Source organism: Amphiura filiformis, chromosome 7 (genome assembly GCF_039555335.1).
Source record: "Amphiura filiformis chromosome 7, Afil_fr2py, whole genome shotgun sequence".
Lineage (NCBI taxonomy): Eukaryota > Metazoa > Echinodermata > Ophiuroidea > Amphilepidida > Amphiuridae > Amphiura > Amphiura filiformis.
In genome coordinates, this window is record NC_092634.1 from 36434343 (window position 1) to 36458991 (window position 24649).

General features: G+C 38.2%; 1 protein-coding gene across 1 annotated transcript; it reads right to left on the reverse strand.

The window, feature by feature from the left end:
• Positions 1 to 439: 439 nt before the first annotated feature.
• Positions 440 to 22365, reverse strand: LOC140156491 (sterile alpha motif domain-containing protein 9-like). Its single transcript, XM_072179434.1, has 8 exons — positions 22050 to 22365; positions 20957 to 21119; positions 19262 to 19439; positions 11635 to 11805; positions 8345 to 8788; positions 4247 to 7690; positions 3427 to 4211; positions 440 to 801 (listed from the first exon to the last, which is right to left on the reverse strand). The coding sequence occupies exons 1-8, from the start codon at positions 22358 to 22360 to the stop codon at positions 760 to 762; spliced, it is 5538 nt and encodes a 1845-aa protein (XP_072035535.1). The 5' UTR covers positions 22361 to 22365; the 3' UTR covers positions 440 to 759.
• Between the last annotated feature and the right edge of the window lie 2284 nt (positions 22366 to 24649).

A 24649-nucleotide genomic window follows, 5' to 3' on the forward strand; every position in this document is an offset into this window, starting at 1 on the left:
TCACTTCCTGAGGGGAATCCCATATTATATGATGTCTTCTCACCTTACAATCTCAAGGGGGTTTCCAAATATTCCAAATTAGATATGATTCAACTTGTTTTGCTCAATTTGAGAGGGGAATTCCCCAAAATGTCATCACTCATGTAACTTTGTAAACAAAGATAAATCATCAAATTAAATTACTCAGGGCACATCACAATAGATTGAATAACGAATACTCGTTGAACAAAATATTCTACGTCGAATATTCGGAGTCTGTAGGCCTATGGCTCATTAGCTTCTATTAACCAAATTCCTAACACAGCCAACAGCTCTTACAAAATGTCTTTTATTCAACCAGTTATACAGATTTATATCATTTAACTTGGGTCGAATTATACTTCATTATCGACGTTAATTCTTCGATTCAACAAGTATCTTTCTTATTCAATCTGTTTAAAGTCATCAGATAGTATCAGTACACTTGATGGCATAGTTGCATAATTAATTTCCAAATAATCACTGATCCCCCGGGTGATTGCCTCCCATTTCCCCGCGGGTTACAGTACAATCAATATTTTACAAATCTTATATTCATCCAGATCTCACACGGTTAAGTTTAAGTCTTGGACATAAAAAGGCAAAGCAGCTACTAATAACATACATATACATACATAAATTTATCCATCATAGAATTCTAATCAAAATCCGATATTGGATATGACTGGGAAGCTTCTTCCATTTGCCGTTGAACCTGTTCAATCTTCTCATCTATCGTCTTTAATTCCTTAAGTTTGTCTGGCTTTTCTTCAACTTCCTCACCTGCAAAATAACAAGAATTTGTCAAGGGTAATCAATAAGGGCCATGCCTTACACACAAAACATATTAAAGAAATAGCATAATGCAGCAGACATGTCGACGAGAAGGGCTCATCACACGATCGAATTATTTTTATCATGTTTAAAGTGAGTTGCATAGACATTAATTGTAAGTTCCGCTATATATTTATTGTTTACACAATTCGAGACATATAATCCAATATATATTCGAAATTGTGAAACAAAATTCTCTATGATCTACCATTAACAGCAAAATTTCACATCGATATCCACATTCAATCTATACTATACCACTGCAAAAAAGTTGGTTGAAATCATTGTTGGGCGACGTCTTGTATTAATTTGTTGTTAAAATAATATTTAACAAATGTGGAATATTTATGACATCGATCAAAGCCCAACGTTGGGAAATACAAAATTGATGAAACGTTGGGTGAAACGAAGATAAATTATGGGTATTTTGGATCCCGCGTTGGTCAAACACGCAATAGTATCGAACTTGTTGGGTGACCGTATTTCGTCAACTCACTCGACAGTTGCGCGTAATTTCCACGTGCTTCCAACTTGAGTCACTAACGTTGGGCGTTAATTTGCACTAACAATTTAGTTAACAGAAGCACATAACCATTTCTCCCAGGTGTTGAGCTTTTTTTGCTCACTGTCACGGCGCACAGTGTCATCGCCCGATATCTTCATGGCAGAAATCGCCATGATGGTAGGTTGAATATATTAGTTCTTTAACAGCCACGCATGGCCATTTTGTTGCAACCTGTTTAATAGTTTTGAAACCATGGGCCGAGGGACTAAGGCTATTGACAATAACCTGGTCACTGACCTCTGTAAATGTCCGTGAGCCTGTTACGTCATCTGCTTTAGACTACCTCTACCGGTGGTCTACACTGCGTTAGTATGTTATATTCTGTAACCCTGTAGGGTCGGCGAATGAGGGTAGCAGTCATTTTTTGTTCTTCACATATAAAATTTTTGTCAGTTTTTGATTTCAAAACGCACGGTTGTTTGTCAATACGCGCTCATTCTACAAAATCGGGTGCCAACAGCCTTTTTTTCCCATTCTTTGGTCCACAAACACTGTCGAGCATTTTGGGCATCAAATATGTTGTTTTTCTGGTAGAACTCAACGAGATCTACGCGGACATAATGGTTTTCCATACTTTAAATGCTTTCTTCAGCCTGATCAACCCTTGCAAAGGCTCAAAAATCGCTAAAAATGCGTTTCCACTTTTCCACTGCTCAAGTGTCAAATCTGACCCTAAATATTATCTTTGAATTATGCGATTTCTTTATACATATTTGTTGTTTTTTAATTAGATAACGCACCATCATATTGTTTATCAACATTATTTTTAGTGGTTAAAACGTCTTTGTGTAATTCTAAAATAAATTGCACTTTCCATCAAAACGCTGTGAGCTACGTTACCCCTTTTTAACACACGTTATTGGAAAGAAGTAAAACAGAGGTATCAATGTAGTTTGCGGTTTTTGAAAGGAAACACTCAAAGGTTTATAAAAATCACAGTAGAAATCGTGATGCTGTAGCATTTTTGGCATAGAAATCTTTTAAACGTTGAAATTTTGACCGACCATGTTAAGACTGGTGAGCTACGTTACCAGAATTCCATAGTATGCACTTGTATAACATGTACTTCCTAATAATATATGTGATAGGTACCAGTGATCGAACCCCATTTATATTAGAATTAGCCGACATAACGTTCTAACATCACATCAAAAACATTAAAAAACCGTGAACTACGTTACTGTGAGCTACGTTACGCACTCATCTACGCATTTTAAAAACTTCTATGAAATGGCGAAATCGGTTTTACATATCACTCAAGTGATCTTTCGTTTGCTTTTTATGACCTTGGATTAAATAAAACCAGCCCATTTTGGAGCCGGTAACGTAGCTCACATTACATTGAGTTTTAGTGTTAAAAAACATCATGACTTCATGAAAGAAAAATATGCAAGAGGTGTTGGCAATCTTTTACATCTGGAAATAGTGATACATTTACTCTTAAAAAACACAAAAAGCAGGTCTTTTGAACAACTTTTATTTTTTCAATTTTTACAGTGGATTGGCACCCGATTTTGTAGAATGAGCGGCCACGCTTACGACTATCATGGTCTTTCAACACATATAATCAAGTGCAAGCCTTACAATTATTGCTTTCTTTAAAAATCAAAAATGATGGGAGATATTGTTTATTTGCTACCCCGGTATCCAAAAATCTATCGTCTGAAAATCAATACACATTGATTTAGTTTCCCTGCCTGTACAACATAGTTATTTACCAGGCGTTATCGCTGTGAGGCGGTAGTCAAAATACCCAATAGGTAGTAAATAAATGCCCCATTTGTTGATTGAATAGTTATGCCCAACATTTTAGCAGAAATACGTGTCGAACAGTGTTGGTTAAAATTTGCCCAGTAGTTGAGCGGGATGAATAAATAGTTGGGCAATATTTCGCCCAACCTTTTTGCAGTGTATAGCTATTTCTACCGTACACATATTCTTATTTTGTTGCAAATTTCGATGCATTCATGATTGAAATCATCAGAATATAGAAAATGCAGTAGGCCTACCTGATCAGCAGTTAAAACTCCGCCTTCCTTCTTCTTCTTATCAAACTTCCGAAGCTTTTCTAGATGCCGTTGCATATCCTCCTTTTTCTTTTCCAATCGACTTATCTCCAATTCAAGATCCTCGTGTGTTTGTCGCTTGTGGATCATCAAATACCTAGGGTATGCTTTATTGTAGGTCTTTGTAGGTCTGTGGTAACCCATTTGGCTATCTGCTGACCTGACATTGTAGGCAACGGGACCTCCCCAACTGAAGCCTAAATAAAATGTGACAGGCTCTTGGGATTCTACTTCAGTCTTCGGCAAAGATAGCCTGATGTACAGTTGTTCTCCAGTAGGCACAGTATAGCTCAGAAGGATATTGTTGTAAAGTGTTCCACGCAGACGAGTCAATCTTTTTTGTATAGCTTCTTTTTCCCAAAAGCGATCTCTCTCAGAAAATATAGTGCTTTGGGTTGCGTTGAATTCATTAATGTGAGCAAATTGGGAAAGGCCCCTCCCCTCTGCTAAGAAAAAGAAAGTGAGTGGTTTTCGTCTTCCTGACTTATGTCGTTTAATCTTCCCATGTATATGAGCTCGTTCTTCTTCGCTATCATTTGGGTGATCCCATTGTTTATCCCATCGACTCTTCAAGTCGTTCACGAAAGTAGATAGCTTCTGTGGAGGTTTAATTCTATGCGTGTCATCTCCTGGGTGAGGCCACATAAACATAAGTAGAAAATACCGCCCATATAATTCATTTGGGATGTTTGCGCCTTTGTCTTTCAATTCTCTCACCATTTCGTAAACTTGATCAACTGCTGGTAAAGTCTCCTTTCTTCACTTCCAAACGTTGATAGGGCAAGAATGGCACAAATTAAGTTTCGTAGATCGAAATACGTGAAAGGTGTGTTTTGTGAAAGTAGCTCAATAACAGTTGCCAGTTTCTTTCTGTTTTCCACATTCTCTCGATTTCGTCCAAGTTCAAAAATCCTGTGAAAATTGTCCGCACCCAAAGATGAAACTTGTCGTCTTCTCCAGTCTGGTAAATCGGCTGCATTCTGTGGTGATCTCGCATCTAGTGCCTCTCCAAAATATTCGACGTATAGGTTGTGAAGCTTCTGATGTTGACGTCTTTTCAGATCTAGTTCATGTGCCTTCAAATGTTGTGAGGATGCGTCTTTGCAAAACGTCAGGTAGTTATCCATTTCTTGCATTGCGACGTCAATGTTTGTTTTCAAACCTTTCAAGAACTGGTGAAATGATGCCCATTCCTCAAGACCTTCTGGAATGGCTTCAGTGATAAGATACGCTTTAAGCTTCTGTCTTCCCCCGCTTGCTCTGAAGACGGGTATGCAGTAATCTATTACTTGGATCAGCATAAACGATATGTCTACTTCACTGAAAAATGTACTTATGTTGGAAGTTGATGGCCGAAGCTCTTGGGCTTTTTTGAACATTTCTATTGCTTGCATGGCAAGCTTGATTAGATCCATGCTTTCTGCAATGGAAAGGATCTTGTTTTCCGCTTGGTATTTCTGGGTGTATTTCTCTTTAATTTCACTTCTATAAATTTGCCCTTTAGTATCCCATATATAGGCGTTCTTCGGGCGCTGATCTATTGCTTTGCGTATGTACTCGTGGGCTTTGGTATAATCTTTTTCCAGAATGTAGCAAAGTCGAGCTGCTTGCTGAGCATAATGGTGATCTGATAAAACCTCATGACCGGTTTCCAATACTTCTAACGCCTTTTGCTTATCTTCACCATAAACTTGCTCGATGAGAGGCGAAAACTGGGTTTCCTCATTATCTCCCAATTCATATTTCTTTCTCCGAATCAGCAAGTCATGCATTTCGCTTGCCAGATATTCCCTACTTGAAACTGATTGAAGAAGATCGGAATGGATGAATTCCAATGTGATATCTGCAAGTGATTGGTCCTTCTCGTCTGAAATCTGTCTCACGATTTCTTCTGCCACACAGCGATGTACTATCTTAATTCCATGGACATGGCCAATTCCTGCAACTTGAACTTTGATCAAGAGCATTTGTGAAGATGGCGAAATGCTTTTTTCCCATGGGGTAGATTTTTTGATGGCAGTATATCTAGCATATCCTCCACTCCTTACTGTCTTAGATCCCAGCATGAACTCATCACAGCAAGAAACCGGTATCGCAGCGTCTCCCATGTATGAATTGAGGACGGCAGCGTATTTGAGAAGTTGGTATTCTTTAGTTGAATGTTTCAGTACATTGACAAGCACTTCTGATACAACTTTGCTCACATATTTAGGATTACACTCCTCTTTCATAACCATGAAGGCGATCAGTTTTTCTGGTTTGTAATCTCCACTTTTGAGTATATCTTCTTTCCATTCTAGTTCTTCATACTTTTGTTGAAACCAATCCCTTTCGCGCATGTCAAGTTCCTGCTGAAGCGTGAACCCGAGATGCTTATCACTTCTCTTAAGTAGCTCTTGTGGATTTGGTGTTCTTTTGCAATGCAATAGAACGCAAAGAACACCTCTGACTATCATATCCCTGGATAGATTTTCCAAATCAGATATCAGCTCTGTCAATTCTGCGTCTTCTAGATCATCTGCTAACACCAAAACTGGTAAGCAGCTTTCTTCGTCCGGGTATTTGTACTTGCGAACATCGAGTATCTGCTTAGCTGTGTTCGAAGTGACTCTATCTACATAAATACATCTATATTCCTTATGAAAGCCCCACAGTTGATGGCGAGCAAGTGTGCTTGCCCCACACCCAGGCTGATGGAACATAGTTATTGTAATGATTAGATCTTGAGACAAACTCCCTTGTAACGCGCTGTTGATCTTACTTTGAAGCTTATCATAAGATGCCCGTCTGAGGACATGATTGTATCCTTTACCGTCTTTGAATCGACTGTTGTCTGTAAGTTCAAAATTCCACCAGTCTGGCTTGTGACCTTTGTATAATTGCAATTCTTTTCCTTTACTGAAAGCTTCAAACTCAGGATGGTCTTCATTCATATCTGTGTTTTCGCATTCATTTTGGCAAACTACCGAAATGTCCTTCCACTTCTGCGCATCTCTCTCCGCTAGATACACACTTCGTTGCCCACCGAGAGGAAGTTTCTTATCTGATGTTATATTGAACCGCGACATTCTTGTCATCATTCTGTTGATTTCTGTCAGTGGGATTCCTACAACACTTCTTGACTGCAAATCATCCGCACCACACCACCGTTGAACCTCTTCTTTCCAAAGAGTGTACAACTCAGTGTTACCTACAATGCACGTTATATTGTCCATACCGTGGAAGGCAGAAAAGCACTTTCGGAATGTGTCGCTAAGAATACCAATGTCGTTTTCAGAGAGGATCAAAAAAACTATTACTGAACGCGGTGAAGGAATTACGCATTGTTTGGCAATGAAGCCTATGACTTCTTCAACATCTTTGCTCCTTTCTTCATTCCATTTTGGCCGTGACAAAACTGGTTGTACGATGTTTGTGTCGTCCTCTCTTCCATTGCAAAATAGCCAAAGTGGATCTTCAACATCTTCGAGGTAACTTAAATTTGCGGTGTCTACAGTTTCGGGTAGTTGAAGGTTTGGTTTTCTTGTGTCGGAAAAATAACGACAAAGTCCGTCCGTATTTGAATGAGCGTAGAAGTCAAATACCACCTTCCAATCAACATCTGTAATAAACGACAGACTTTCAACTGTACGTGCTTCACTAGACAGTAGTACGTTTGGAGGTTCATTAGCTACCAGCACTGGATAGTATGATTCGTCAAGTGTGTACTTCTCATCTCCAAGAAGAAGTCTTCTCAATCTTTTTTCTACGTCTTTCAAGCTACCACCTCGAGTTCGGCCCTCATCGACCGTTTTTCTTTGATCAGTTTTTGGTCGCGCTCCTGATTTGTTTCCTGTTCCTTGAGTAAGTTGTTGGGGAACCGAAGGAAAGAAGTACGGATCTAAGTGTTCCGCAGAAGAGGCGGCGCTTTCTTTGAGGTCTACCCCTGTTATAACTCTTGGCGATCTATCCGTTGTCGAGTTGCCACCTGCAGACAAAGCCAAATATTTCTTACGAATCCGTTGAAGTTTCATGAGAGGTCCCTTTTTCAGTTTGAAATTACTTTGAAAATCACTATCGGGATCAGCGAAGATATTTCCATCTATCTCCTCTTCGTGAAACTTGTTGACGATTTCCTGTGATATTCCTTCTTGAAGTAGTATGTCCCTTAGTTTATCAGAACTCCATTCTTGCATCGGAATCTCAGCTGGCTGAGTGGCATCACCTACTGTTAAATAAACAAAATTAAAATCTTTAAATTTATGACACAAACAAAATGTTTATTATTGTATTTTTGGGTTATGGTTTTCTTTCTTTCTTAAATTTCTATAGTCTTTCAAAATACAAAAAGGATACGGTAAATGTTTAAATTGTCATGACTCCAAAAGTCACTGAGCATGTGGGGCAAAACCAACACGACATTGACTGGGACAATACCAAGATTTTAGAAATGAACACCAAGTGGTTTGAAAGGAAGTTCATGGAAGCTTGGCATATCTATTCCACCTCATTTCAATAGGGACAAAGGAGTAGACATCCCTCCTGAATGGAATAGATTATTCAAAAGAACCCCTGACCAAGTTAATTAACTTCTGTTGTTAACTATAATGAAATTTTATCAGTTTCTCCGTCGAGTAATGATTAAAGGAGGAAATAGGAAAAGTGATCCCGCCCGGGAATTGAACCAATCAGACCTCTGGTTACTAGACCAGCCTCTGGTTACGAGACCATGCATAGTTGCTAATATAATTATATCGCGGGTAGCGAGTCGTGTAAATACGTGTTATTATATAATTATAGGGACGGTTTGTAGAAATCTGAAATTTGTCAGTATGCAGAATTACGATATCAACAATGTGAAATAAGACAGAATGGTACATACCTTGATCAAAGTGCTGTATTCCTCGCAAATATTCATCTTGGTCTACCGACACTTTCAGATTTGAATTGGCTCTCTCCTCATCAGTCTGGCTTTCACGAGCAAGAATAATATTGGTTAATTCAATTTGTAAGTTTCCATTTTCGTACATTTGCCAGAGCTTTTCAAGCTGTTGGCGTTTTGAAAAACGTACAAAAATGTAGATGGAGCCATAACTAACTCTATCAATCTTTCCAATATCACTTTCAGCGAAAAATCTGGCCAGTACAGATTTTTGCTCGGTGAAAGCTTGGATCAGTTTTGCGTTCTGATCTATTAAAACTCCCATTTGCGCATTCTGTTCTGCCATTTGCGCATTCTGTTCTGCCATTTGCGCATTCTGTTCTGCCATTTGCGCACTCTGATCTGCCACTTGCTGTTCCAGTGCTTCAATTTTCACCTTCATTTCTGAAAAACAGAGAGTGCCAGAAATATTTAGTCAAAAAACATGCATCTGTGTATTTCGCAAATTTAACTATGTGGCAGGCTTAAGTTGCGGCATCAGAAACAAAACACGAACACGAAACTTCCGACGCTAGTATTGATTCTAATATGGTTTTGAGATCATCAAATGTTCATTGCATTATGCCTCAAGTTACGTCGGTCGTCATGGTCGTATAGCTTAAGCCTTACCTATATCCGAATGGTGTACTTCAATCATACCCATAATAAACTCTTCAACGAAAGTTTGGAAAGTTTTTTCAAGCATTATATCTCAGATTATTTGTGACATGTTCATATCGTGTTGCATATAAATAGATAGTTACTTATTCCCCTTGACACCGTATCTGAAACAATCACTCTTTTCACGGCTGAGTACACATCTTGTGATTGTATAGAGGAGTCTCCAAAACAGAATGTGTCAAATTGACCATTATTCTGTGCTCAAATAACACTACACTGGTCACTACTAACTCCAATAGCGGGTGGAAAAATCATACGCAGCCACAACAGCCTGGCACCTCGATAAAGCACATCAGGATGACGGTTGAAACCCATATTTTGCGCCCAAAATTGGGGTATTTTTGTAGTAGGTCAGAGCCTAGCTAATTCCTCTTCATGCTGCTCACCAGCCTGGTCACGCGTTGCTGTGGTGGGATGGCATTCCATCTTCAACAGGATTCGTCGCAAGTCATCCAATGTGGTTGCATTGGCTACTCTGGCACGCACAGCGCGACCAAGCTGGTAGTGTGCAATCGGGTTGAGGTCTGGGCTGATGGCAAACCATTCCATTCTCTCTACTCCCATATTCTGGAGGTATTCGTTGACTATACTCTGGCTCTGTGGGGGCGAGCGTTGTCATCTTGGATGATTGCATTAGTCCCAGATTGTGAAGATGGGATGCACAGAATGGTTAATTTGACACATTCTGTTTGAGACTCCACTACATTCACAAGACGTGTACTCAGGCGCGAAAAAGGTGATTGTTTCAAATAAGGTGTTATTGTAAAGGGGAATAAAGTAGCTGTCCATTGATATGCAACACGATGTGAACATCCCAGCAAACACAAAACGTTTTCGACATCATTCGCAAAAGGTTAGAAAAGGTTGCCAGAAAACGTTTAAATGTCGAATTATATACAGGGTATTGTTATGGAGCCCCGTTCCCGATTTCATTATAATCGGCTGGAGACACCATGACCTCGTTAACCTAACCTTTTTAACTATTTATGAGTCGGCGCCCCGGGGTCGGCGCATTGACGACTAAGCCAGCTTGGCTTAAAATTGCGGCAAAATTGAATTTTCTTCAGCCCCTTCCTCAACAGCCCGAAAAGGTTGACCCAATTTTTTTCTCGGTAGTTTGAAAAAGTGAAGAGCAAAAAAGAAAGAAAAAAAAAAGGTTTCAGGCGCAAGCGTCCTAAAAGCACCACATTTTGATGTATAGTACCATTTTTTCACAAATTTTTCCGTCCTTTTTTATTTACTAATTCTTTTTGCCGCCCCTTCGTTTTTGCCGCCCCTGTTTTTGCCGCCCCTTCTTCTTCCGCCGCCCCTTCATTTTGGCCGCCCCCTGCCTTTACCCCGGGGGCTGGCGCCCCAAAGCCCCCCCCCCCAAAAAAAAAATACGCGCATGCTATATACGTTCAGTATGATGTTAAAATCTGTAATTTCATTTATTCCAGATGATTTATTTCAAGAATGTTATTTTAAGAATCACTGACATGAAGAACATCATTTTCTCCAAAGCGGTCTACAATACTGCATTAACCTATTCATATGTACATGTACAATTGGGTTTGTTGTCTATGTGGGTTTTTTTTTGTATGAACTGTCTTGATTTGTGTTCATTTTTTGTTATTGGACTAAACTCCTTATCAAAAGTTTTTTTAGCATCTATATATGTGCCTGGACACCTCGAATAAGCCGTAAAGTCCCCCTCTGGTCATTTTTACTTTTTTACATATTTGCAAAGAGCATGTTTCAGGGATTAAAATGACACCTCAATGAACTTCATATGACAATCAGAAGCGAAGTTATGGCTTGTTATAGGTTGTCATGAATCAAAACGCGAAACCAAGAAAAACGCGTTCAAAGTTAGGGAAGCAATGACCATTCATCAGATGGGCCTCAGAAAATGCAGATTATTTCATATTTCCACTTATTTCTTTAAAATAAAACTTTGTATGTGTTTAGAAGAAAGCTTGAACATTTCAAATCTGCAAAAATCTCAACTTCGCCAAAATACGAGATTTGCATATATTTTCACCTGTAGCTCGAAATGAAGTTTGCCGAGTTTACGGCTCATTCGCCGCGTCCAGCCACATATGGTATGGGGCGGCCGCGGTACGCCACTGGATAGCATTGTCACCGGGATTGGTTGTGACAGGTGGGAGGGGGGGGGTTGGACACTTTGTGACGGTTTTGAACGGGAAGAAGCTTGTTACGAGCTTTCAAAATAACCAGTAGTTTGAAATTTATACATCATATTTTCTAGAACGTGCATGATTGTCGTAATTATTTAAGTCGCTTCACTCACCATAATTGCTTTGATCGAAAATGGTTACTGTTGCATTTTCTTCAGCACGCACTACAATATTTTTGTCACCTATTACAGTGGTTGAAGAACCTGTCCCGGATTCTACATGTTTTAAAAGAAAAGAAAGTAAAAGACAGAAAGAAATGTAAAGTTTTCCAAAGATTGGGTGGAAAGTCAAATTATTCTCAAGAAAAAATGGTTCCGAACTTCTACCTCATAATTTGAGAATCAAGTTCTAATATTGAATGTGTCTACGTATAACATCTGACCAACTTACTCTTTTGTTGTGCATTTCTCAAAGCAGCGACTAAATCTGATTTTTCCCAGTAACCAGTAATATCAACCTGTAGCTCTGATGCCAGACCTTTCAACTCTTTTACAGACATCTTGCTAGAGATAGGTATCATGGTTTTGTCTGTGGAACCACTAGGTTGTTGAGCTCCACAACCTTTAAGAAAAGATGCGTTTTATTAAATTACCGTGGTGTTTATATAATTAGGTAATCACATAAATATTGTCAACATCCTCTCCATCATGAACTTCACACCCATCACCCGTGACCGTCACCCTACACCACCTGATGTTATTAATGAACCAGGAGCATAACAGCTAGCCTCGTTGATCTGAGGAGCAAATGATTGAGCAATTTGTCCTGGTTGGAGCAGTGGCGTATCTGGGGGGTTGTGGTGGGGGTGGTGGTGGTAGTTGTTTTCACCCTGTGAGAAATCTTGCCCCGCTGTTGCTCTGGAATTATGCCACCATGATATTTAAGATTTTAGAGCCTTTTAGTTGCCTTTCCCCTCCCGGCTACCTCACTGGGTCGGCGAGGAAACAATATACAGAAGGGCTGGTGTACGAGTGTGCCCCATGGTTCCCATTTGTTAGCCCGGGTTTGTTAGTTGTTACTTTTCCCCCAGATCTCTTTACTCTTTGCCAAATGACAATTTAGATATGATATAAAGGAGTGTGGTTTACACTTATTATTAATATTAATAATAGCAACAACAACAACAACAACAACAACAACAACAACAACAACAACAACAACAACAACAACAACAACAATAATAATAATAATAATAATAATAATAATAATAATAATAATAATAATAATAATAATAATAATAACTAGAGCGGTTCTCGGGTTGCGCGGTTTTCGGCATACGCGGTTGGTGTGTAAGGTTGTTGGGTGATGCTATGGTAGTGGTTGTGTTTAAATGTGAGTTTCTTTTTAGTTCACCACGTAAACTTATGGCTCAAAATTCGGACCGCTCGCCAATAAGTTTACTGCTTTCTATGTTTTGAAATTTGTTGACGTTTTAACGATCCCCGATTCCCGGTCGCTTATTTTAGCCGTGTCACGTCACATGCATGACGCTGGTGGGTACCAACCAAACTTCAGAAGAAAAAAAACCTCGATCGCCGATAACGATGTGATATGGGACTTACACATGATGCAGTCATGTCTACAGTAGAATTCATCTCGACCTTTGCAGGACTTAACCCCATTAAAAGCTATTAAACCAAGATAACACTCATTGAAACAGCTCAACTGATTAAATCGGATCTTCTCTGGTTGTGCACAAGTGACTGTTTTCATGTGCGATATCGCAATAAAGCTGGTATTCATAGCTTCAGTTGGGTAACCGATTATAAAGGAAACGAAAGGAAACAATGTTATGTGTGGCTTTGTTCACGAAATCAGACAATGGCGTGCTTTTTGTAAACCAGCATTCTTGAAAATGAGCAACATAATGATTTTTGACTTAACACGGTTTGGAAATAATTTCTTCATATTTTTGGTGTTATCTGTCGTTTACATGTCCTTCCTAAAACACAAAAGTACGACCCTCTCCAAACACCTAAATTAGCTAAAAATTTAGGACATGTTACAAAACTATATTGTCTAGAATTTTAGAAGAGTACTTTTAATATTGGCCGGTTATTTTTCACACAGCGACGTTAACTAGGCAATGTACTATTACCTATAACATTAACTAAAACACCAAAGTACGAATATTTCCAAACATCTAAATTAGCTAAAAATTTAGGACATGTTAAAAACTATATTTTCTAGAACTTTAGAAGAGTACTTTTAATATTGGCCGGTTATTTTTCACACAGCGACGTTAACTAGTCATATCCCCATACTGTTAACGTAGGGCTATTTGTAAAGGTCACGCGTCAATGGGAAAGAGCACTGTGTATTGTGTATAGGAAAACGGACAGTAACTGCAGTATGATAGGATTACACAGAGATATTTCTTCCCAAAATTTGACCATTTCTAGGCAAGTTGGCCCTACTTTGTCTGCGTTATATGAAAAAGGACAGTCTTAAGTAAGTATAAGTGCAACGCTTTTGATGTTTTGATGTTTTGGGAGACTGGGAGGGTTCAGAACAAAAAAATGATGGAGCCTATTCTTGACTGTGTAATATTCCTTCAACCAGTTGCCGTGCGGTAACAGTCTTATACGATGGACAGATAGTATCAGTTTGTGAATGAGGACATCGTATAAGTTCCTTGTACTAGTTTCTTTTCAGAACCCTGTATGGGCGAAGCCTGGATGGTGGATGGGATTGGGGAGTGTGGGGTGATTAAGGGGGGTCGATCTTTTGTGCGTAATTATAGAGGGCCAGGGGATTCACTTTATCATTAAAAAATATTTAAAGAAATCAAAGACCCCTAGGAATAGAAATTGTAGTGTAATTCACGCCAGATACAATTTCTTTTAATGACAAAAATGAATCAAAACCAAAAGTTTTATACAAATTTCGAATTTAGCCTGAATCCATAAATATGGCACCTCTCGCCCTTTTTCAGGTCAAGGCTGTTTTTCCATTATGCAGCGAATCATTGTTAAAGCTATTTCACATACATGTCTAAAACACTCTAGAGAAAAAAAAATGCCATATACTGCTGAAATATCTTTTGTTGATTTCGAATGATAATGTCTTAACGTCGTAAATTTTAAGGTCACATTTCTAAAATCAAAACAAAACATTGCGACGCAGATATTCCCCGACTTATGCAATTTCATCATCGTATCAGTGTCTTTATTATTTGTTTGAGCCCTTTTCCAAATGTTCGTGCTATTTATACATAAAACGGCCAATCTATCTTTACAAAATGCGTCATTTTAATGTAAACAAAAGGCTAAAGATAGCATTATGAGATTTGTCTTTTATTATTACACTCTTCCGTTCATCTGCCTCCGTGGCAGAGCGGTAAAGACCGGGACTGATAATCAACGACGCGTGGAATCGTTGGTTCGAGTCCCCTCGAAGCCTGTGGGAACTTTTTTTTCTTCAAAATTCATGATCGCATTCCGAAATGAGTCACTTGTCGCTAAATCATGTATCGTATCCCTAAAGAAGGAAATAATATGAGAATGTAATAGGCCGCACAGGTGTGTAATGCTTATGTTTTACAAGATGCCCAGAGCACGGGTTGGGCTATGGGATATCCCCTCGTGGTGTCGAGTTCACAGCAGCTGTTGGTATTGCTTTACAAAAACAACCCGAGCCGTGTGTTGGAAGTTTTTGTATGTATAGACAGTTTTCTATCAATGTTGACTGTACCCACCAACTTTCATGCCCATACGACAGATTTTAGTCATTTGACCTCAGATGACCCCTAAGTGACCTTGAATTACCCCCAAAATGACCTTCCAAACGATTGACTCTTAATGTTGACTGTACTCGCCAAATGTCATGCTGTTATGTAAGCTTTTAGTAATTTGACATCAGATGACCCCTGGGTGACCTCAGATGACACCGAAATGACCTTCCAATAATTTGACTCTAAATGTTGACTATACCCACCAAGTTTCGTGCCCATATGACCGTTTTTAGTAATTTGACCTCAGATGAACCCTGGGTGACCTTGGATGACCCCGAAATCTATTCAGCTCTATAAGAACATCAACTACAAATACAACTGACCAAGTTTAGGCGATACACAATGTTGTTTAAACCCCTGTAGACCCTATAAGGGAACAAACCAAAAGATCGATGACGTCCTATAAACATAACTAGTTTCATTTCTCAGCCGACCCCCTCTCTCCCTGCCAGAAACGTAATAATGAAATGTTGAAAATTTTGACATAATAATAACTAGAGTCAACAGACGCTGATACAAGCCGCAATTTGACCCCTATAACTTGACCCCTGGGTTACGGATGGGGTCAACTGCTCTTGCATTGTGCTTAGGAGGTCATAAGAAATATTCCTGGTGAATTTCAGCTTAATCGGAACTTATACATGGATTTTGATTTTTGAAAATTTTGATTGACCTTTTGACCCCCTTAATGACCTTTGACCTCAATGAAAAAAAACCTTGTTTACACCGACAAAATGCATTGTTCCAATTTTAATTAAAAATTCTAACATGTTTAGTTCTTGAGATAAAAATTCTTAAAGTTATTCAGCTAAAAACAGGAAGTGACCCTTAATGACCTTTGACCCCAAAATAAAAATACCATGCATACATCAGGGAACACTGATTCATGTATGATGGTTATATTACTCTGGTCTGTTTACATTTTGAGATAAATTTTTTTTGAATATTTCGGTTTTTGACCGGAAGTAACCCTTATAATGACCTTTGACCCCAAAACTGTAGGCATCCTAAAGACCCTGGCTAGTAGCGATGCATGTGTGCTAAAGGCGACTCTCTGCTATATAATTTGTAAAGACAGTGATTTTTTGAATATTTTTAGCTTTCAGACCGGAAATGACCCCCTTAATGACCTTTGACCTCAACTCTTTTTAGCAAGGTATAAGCACTGCTACATGTTGATTCATATGCATGAGTCACATGATCATTGCATGTAATTTGTGGAAGGAGTAGCATTTTTGTGAAATCACATTTTGACCATTATAGCTAGGTCAAAGGTCACAGCGAGGTCAAAGTCAAATGGAAGGTTTGGCCTAGCCCAATGGTCATTTGGGTCAACTTTGGTTGAAATCTGTCAATCCCTTGCGGAGCTACATGCAGTTGATTGCGGTTGCCAGAAGAAGAAAGAAGAAAGAAGAAGAAAGAAGAATTGAGAAGAGACAGCACAAGCCGACGTTTGACGTCGGCTTGTAATAATAATGACACATTCTTCAGACCGATGTTTTTGTACAAACGTAATCGAGTATTTTTACCCCCTCACCCCTAAACGAAACTAGTTTCGTTTATAGGACGTCATTTGGTTTGTTCCCTAATACTCGGCATCATCGCACATGTTGGCTTCCAAACTTCATCACAACATAAACTTCGAAAATGATCCATGCATACTGTCCCATTTATTGATACGTTCTGTTTGTATCAATTACCAGTGAGCAAAATACACGTGCTCTGTTCACTATACACAGCAAGGTATAATAGGTAGCTATGTGCACGATATTACAACCTCTACCTTGCTGCATTTTATTTGCAGTTCTGACATCTGGCCTGCGCCGGTTTAACAACAAGGTCAGATCTTTGGAGCGGGGCTAGACAGGGATGACAGATTGCTGTGTCGTCATAAATTAAATAAAATTTATTACTTTTGGTAAACAAGGGTTGTCTGAGAAGAAAAAATGTGGAAAGGTGAAAAGCAAAATGAAAAAAAGAGTAGAAAAACAAAAGGGGAAAATGGGGAGGAAAATTAAATGTTGAGATTAAAATTTTCATTTTTCGTTGGAAAGGGTGTGCCCGAGTGATTGCGTATTAAAACAAACGTTAACAAACAAAAACAAAATTCCCTAAATTGTTATGCCAAAAAAAATATTTAATCTTGTAAATTTTTGGCTCTATGTGAAGTTTGGAAGGATTTTTGTTTCTCAAAAAAGAAAAAAAATCTGGTGTCAAAATGAGTCAAAAGATGTATGTTTTTATACAGTAAATGAAGTAAAAATTATGATGCGCAGTGATTATGCCATGTTATTAAATTTCTAATCTTAATATTTCGTCTTTTTGTCAAAATTCAAAAAGTATGTGATAGCTGATTTATTGCTCAACCGCACCAAGTATTTAGTTTTATTTAGTTGTGGCGTTAAAATACCCAAAAATTAAGTTTCCGACGATACAGTTCTTTCAGGGACACCCTGTATATAGCATGTTTGTACTACAGTATCGATTTTATTGAAGGTCACTGGTAAACAAACACTTGATAGTCTGTGCCTCGGACCAGACTGTATGTGGCTATCACGATGTTTGTTCGGATCGCCCGACACAAATTGGCTGTGTAGGAGACTAGGTCTGTGCAAACAAATGAACGGTTTTATAGCGAGCGCGAGTGTTTCCAAAAAGCAACGTCACAAAAGCAAACAAAAAATACACCCATTGCCCGCTATTTACCACACGAAATGAACGACTCTAATCATGTACCGCACGAAATGAACGACTCTAATCAGCTGCGGCAATTCCCCAATGGTGGATAGGCCTATACTATACACGTATTTTTATTCGTGCATTTGACCATGGAAATAGTAGATGAGAAGGAATCACAACTAACCATCATCAAAGTTCCAATCACATTGCCGACATGTACATTGACGTTTCTATACACGTCAACCGCTATAGTTATATCATAATCCTCGGGATTATATCCCAACACGATGGTCATCGGTGACGTAACATTTCTATGACATGACATTTTCAATTCTAAAGCTGCAGTCAAGCGACCAATGCTTATGGACTAAATGCGGCCTTGTGAGCAGGAAAGGGCGGGAAATATGAATGCATTATGGGACAGATGGGATAACATAGCCAAAAATAATGCCTTGTGGGAAGGATGTATTACCAAAATCGGAAGTAGAAAGTCATATATTTGAAACATTTAGGGGCAAATTTACCTATGTGGGCGGTCTGGGGCACATGTGAAGGCAATTTGATAGAATTGATTTTCCGTTTGTCTTATGATAGAATCTGTTCCCATTTTTCGGAAACAATCGGAACAACTTGTTTTATACCTTTACATTTTAATTAAATTTGGGGTCAGCGAAAATACGATTATCCTTACAAAATGTAAGACTTTTTTAAAAGTGTCTTTAGTCGAAAACTACAACGTATTTTGATTAAATTTCCCAATATTTGTATTGTTTTGACGTCTCTGCATCTGAAAATGCAGAAATCTGTTGCAAATGTTTATAAAATCCAGTCTAAATGAACGTTAAAAGTGCGCTTCATCAACTAAGGTCACAACAACCAGTTCAAAATTTGTTTGTGCGCAAAGATTTATCGCTATGAATTTCCAGTTATGCTACCAAATCACGCTGAATGCGGCAATATGAGTGTCCTCAAAAGGGAATTTGTTGAGTCCTCTTCCTTTGTAATGAAGAATAGATAAGCGGGATTAGTCACAGGCGATCGATTTCGTTGTGATTCCTTCTCATCTACTATTTCCATGATTTGACGGACTTATGTGTTTTCGTTTTTGTTACATTTCTCCTCTCCTGAAGACATTTTATTATAGAAAATCTATCTACTTCTTCATTCGCATACATACTATAGGCCTATACCCTGCAACTTTCAATCTACACAGTGGCTAGATAACCCGTTAAACGTGCGAACAAATATTGCAAAACAAAATTAAAGTATGGCTCTAGCCTATGGCTAACGCCCATACAATAATAATAATACTAATACTACTACTACTACTACTACTACTACTACTACTACTACTACTACTACTACTACTAATAATAATAATAATAATACCGGTAATAATAATAATAATAATAATAATAATAATAATAATAATAATAATAACACTAACAACAGCAACAGCAACAACAATAATAATAATAATAATAATAATAATAATAATAATAATAATAATAATAATAATAATAATAATAATAATAATAATAAGAATAAGAATAATAAATAATAATAAGAATGAAAATAATATGTCTAAAAAACGTTCAAACCAACCTTTTGATGATTCCGTGTTTCCTGATAATGATGATGATAGCGACGTCGCATGATTGCTCGCTGATTTCTCTGCGTCTGGAGGCTTATCAGCACCACCAAGTAGACCCGGGCAAAGATTCAGAGATATGTTGCACTCATCTTTGACTCCATGATCTTTTAGAGTAAGTAAATCGCACATCTGAATACAAAATAAACAGTATAAACATAGTACCGAAAACTATATAAAAAGTTCCCAGTCTTCTTTATAACAACATTCCTGCCAAGTACATGAAGTATAATTCTATAAATTCAATGTCTGATATCATTGGCATATAGCCTACTGGTACTAAAAAATGCCAGCGGAAATGCCATATTTCCAACGTTAAATGTTCAAGTTGGACCTAACTGTGTGACAATAAAAGTAAAAGTAATATTTGACCATTTTGTTTAAAATAAGGGCCAAAAATATGCGTTTGTATAATGGTGTGTTTTTTGTATGATGTGACAAGCATGCCTTAAGACTTTTATAGAATATAATTAATTTCAGTTTATATGTATTTTTAGCACACATTTTCTATTCCAGGCTTAATAATTAAATTATTAAGATTAAAGCCATAAATGTAGGTTTAAATTACTCCACAGCGACGCCTTAATTTTTTCTCGAATTTCTACTTTTTACATGATTGTAATGCCCAATGGTGATACCAAAATACGATGTGAAAGACGAAGCATGAAGCAAATCCGGAGATCTCCAGTTTTATTCCGAGTTCACCGATCGAGTGATGGCTGACAGTGACACGTCTCGTGCATGTGTATCATTGAATCTGTGCCGTTTTATTTGATTCAGGACGACTTTTAACCGGGCACAAGTGGCACGCTGAGCAGAAACATTTGGCATATAACTTAATATCTGATTGTTAACTTTTTAAAAAACATTCACCTATGGACATTGAACTCTTTTAAATGTTAGGCCTATAGTACACATGTGGCATATAAAAGAAGGTTTAATGGATATAGAACGTGCACATCTTATCTGGTCGATCTGCTATAGTTCATTGGAACTTTTTTAAACGTTGAAAACGGAGGAAACATTACACAAGGGTAGGATATAGAGAAAGAAATATGCACAACCAGAGACAATGACAAAAGTGAGAAGTATAATAGGCCTAAGTAGAAATCTGTTGCATAAAGTTTTAGGCATGCATCCATTAGCATTTAAAATTCTGCCAACCCTTTCTGCCAACCCTTGGCAACTTAAGGCGAGAATGGAAATTGAGGTCAAAGTTGTGTGAAAAATAGGGGTCTTTGGGGGCAAATGCTGAAAACTTTTTTTTTTCGAAGGCAGATGCGAAAATATGGGGTCCTTTAAGGTAAAACCCTAAAAATGGGGTCTTTCGGGGCATATGCTAAAAATTCTTTCGGGGCAGAATACTAGGGTCTTTTGGGGAAGACATGTTGTAACATTAGGAATTTTTCCACAAAAAGGGCATTGGGAACCAAAATGGGCCTTTTGGGGGAAACGAGAAAAATATGGGGGTCTTTACGGGAAAATGGGGTCTATGGGGGGAAAATATGTCAAATATGGGGTCCGGGAGGCAAACGAGCAAAGGAGTCTGTGAGACTGCACATATTGATGCACATGACATCCGGGTTTAAATAGGCTACGGCAGATTTTTGTGTATCTTTGAACTATTGATAAAAATAAGGAAAGCCTACCTTCAAACGTCCGAAAAACAACTCTTGTTTCTCATCTGCAATACCTAGCTTATCTCGGATGATACCTTTCACAGTTGCAACTGATGTCGAATATTGAAGTGTGAGGTTGAGTGTGGTAGACAACGGCGTTTTTACAAACACCTGCATTTTACTTCTTGTTGATCTATATAACACATCGATAAACACACCACATTAAGTAATAACCCTTCATTACCATGATTACGAGATAATAACTCAAAATTTATTATTAAAACAGAAATGGCAAAAAGAAACCCAGTTGCGCTCTGCAAATTTTGATAACTCTTATTTAGCCAAAATGTGTTGACCACTCAAAATGATACTTGACAGTACCAATCTGGACAGAGAGAACAAAATATTATATAAAAAAATCGTAAAAATCGGAATCTTTTAATTGAAAGAATGAATGTTGTAAGACAATGGGAACGAAATAACAACACTGATATCTTCAAACAATTGTCCAGATCTGATACTATAAAAATGTTCCGACTTGAAATACAGTGGTGGTACAAATCACTTCAAAAGGAGACAAATATATACATACACTGTAAATTGGCCAGAACACATGGAACGCGTTCATTAATGTAACGGTTTTTAAACACATGACACGTGTTCAACTTATTTAGAGAACACTAGTGTGAACACCTGATACGTGTTCATAAGATACAGTTGAACACATGACACATGTGTAATAAGTGTTTTAAAATATTTCAGAATATCAGTGTTCAAACTACGAGAACACCACTGTTCAAATGAAACAAAGAAAGACATAAGGAAATCAGAACACGTGTCAAGTGTTCAAAAGGTGTAACATGTCTTCTAAGTTTTGAAAATGTTGTCTTATTTTTCAAAATCAAATATTAATGTAACAATGCTTCCTTTTAGTGATAGTGCTAAGTAAGGAGACACTATTTAAGGCAAATTTTAGAATGGATATGCAGACATCTTTTCATAACTAATCTTGGAAACAGAGACAGAACACTAGTGTTAAGTGTTCTATGACTTTTGACATACATAGCCTACTAAATTCTCATTTCAAAATTTTGAACATAATATAGTAATTATGAAGTCTTACATTGTTGGATTTGGCTGAACCTCTGGTTGGAGCAGCTTCAGACGTCTCTTTCTGGAGCAACTTTTGGATATCTGCTTTTCGCCATCAGATGTTGGTCTTTTAATATACAACGAAAAGTTACACTCCCTGTATTTTGTTCTTCTCTTTCGTTTCTGTACAGGCTCATATTGTTTGCTGAAGTCGTAGGGGGTAGCCCATACTGTCTTAGCCATCCGTTTCCATTCTCCTATAGTGCGAGCTGGACATGTACAGCCTGACCAATCTTGTCGGGATTGGACTTGATAGTCTTCATGTTCGTGGATAAGATTCATTTTGATTATACCTGGAAATGAAACACATATGGCGGTTTAAAAAATACACCCACATTTGAAAGCCGTTTTCCTACCTCCTGAAGTTATTTCAGACTTAGTAAAGTATAGACATACTAAAATGTCTCAGGTATACGTTAATTATGCTAATTTAAAATAAAAATTTGAAATAAAAGTGACAAAAAAGTCATTAAAGTTTGCACAGGGTCAAATTTCAAACTTGCTCAAATTGTGTTTAAAAGCATAACAATGGATTTCTCTTTTGTAGTCATAAGGATTCAGAAAATGTACATCTAATGTTGATTTATTTCCAAAAAGGTCAAAAGTCAAATTTTTGTCTCTATGGGGGTCAAAATAAATTCAAATAAAGATAGGCCTATGATTGCACAATCTATAGGACGTTTCCGTTACTATTAAGGCCTATAAATTATTGACATTGACCTATTTTGATGCATTAGATTACCGGCCTCCAGATTCTAAACTCAAAGAAATGACTTTTTTGACTGGTTATCACAACCTTAAATGAAATAGATAAACACACCCAAATTAATAGTGCCCATTATATTTGCCGTAACTTATCTTATGTCGGCCTACTATAACAAGTAAAAAAAACCCTCAAAAATAATAATAATAGTCCCAATACCAACAATTTGTTGGGGTTTAACGTAACACGATGTCTCACTCAAGTTTGGTTTTGATAGAAATTTGGACCCATCGATATACCAAAATTCTAAACTTTTGGCCAAATTTAACACAAATTGTCTTAATTTTTTGTAAATTTCCGCCAAATTTGCGAAAATTGCAACATTTTGGGTACAGTGAGGCAAAATTGGGCTACTTTCCGAGAAAATTTAGAAAAAGGACCCATCCATACCAAAATTGGCCTAGGAAGGGCTCATTGATATGCCGAAAATGCTACCCATGTTTGCGGTAGGCCTACGTCCACGTATCATGGTAATATGTACCCCCGTCTCAACTTTTCTGACTGGCCAACTTAGGGACCGTTCACAAACACTTGTTAGGGGGGCCTGATGCAAAAAAAATTCATCGCGAACATTTTTCGGGGCCCCCTTTACAGACCTCAAAAATTTCAGGCCCCCCCTTTTTGACATGAAAATGATGGGTCAACCCCATAGAAAAGCATATAAACTCAATGTTCCCAGGAAAATTTGTGGTAATTTTTTTCAGGCCTTCCCCCTCAGGAGGGTCAACAATTTTCAGGCCCCCCCCTTTTTTTTGCATCAGGCTCCCCTAACAAGTGTTTGTGAACGGTCCGTTAAAGAATTTTTAAATTCTTAAAAGTTGTATACAGTTCAACTGCAACAGTTCATGGAACTTAAACAACTTAGTAGCTGATGCAACTCAACTACCATATCATTATAGGTATTCATAAATCGCCAACGTCAGCCGGCAATTTTGCATTGGTCTGGACTGAGGGCCCGGCACAGTGTCATCGCCCCGATATCTTCATGGCAGAAATCGCCATGGTAGGGTGAATCCACAGCCACGCATGGCCATTTTGTTCCGACCTTTGAGACGCATAATGAGCCGAGGGACATCCGACTAAGGCTAGGCCTACTGACAATAGCCTGGTAATTGACCTCTCTGTGTAAGAGTGAGCATGTATACGCCATGAGGTCAATCTGCTTTATAGACTGCCTCCACGAGTGAGTGCAGCTAGCCTACGCTGCGCTGTAGTTCGGCACATATAAAATTAGAATTTTTGTCAGTTTTTGAGTTCAAGACGCACGGTTCTTTCTCAAGACGCAAGCTAACGACTATCATAGCCGTTCAACACATATATTCAAGTGCAAGGAACAAAATATGGCTTCTTTAGACTAAATAAATTACGGGAGATATGTATCATTTTCTACCCGGTATCTAAAGATTTATCGTCTGAATATCAAATCGTGCATAGCATATTCACGTGTAGGCCTGTATCGATCCCGGCTATTCATTTCAGTGTTTATGCTGTATACTGTAATTATTAACCGGGCAATGTCGGCGTGCCCGGTGCATGGGTGTAACGAATGGGTGCTTACAATGATGACCATGAACGAGCATGGTCCCCTGGAATGAACACTGTTTTGGACCGTCCGCGCAGCTCCAAAAGACCCCTGAATGTTCCAAAGAATAGCATGGGGGGAACTCTTTAGCATACTACTTCAGAACTCTTTCCCCCAGTAAAAAACCCAAAAATTACGAAAATCCACTTTTGGCGCAAAATGTGTTGATCCCCCCCCCCCCTCTCCCCACGAAAAAAATTCAGGCGCCGCCACTGCCGAGTCAAGG

Excerpts from the sequence above, each read along its gene's own strand:
- LOC140156491 (XM_072179434.1), bottom strand. The coding sequence starts at position 22,360 with ATGAATCTTATCCACGAACATGAAGACTATCAAGTCCAATCCCGACAA. Across the intron at positions 8,789-11,634 it reads GAGAAATGCACAACAAAAGA|AAATGAAGGTGAAAATTGAA; the intron begins GTAAGTTGGTCA and ends TCTGTTTTTCAG. Across the intron at positions 4,212-4,246 it reads TGCCCTATCAACGTTTGGAA|TTTACGAAATGGTGAGAGAA; the intron begins GTGAAGAAAGGA and ends CAGTTGATCAAG.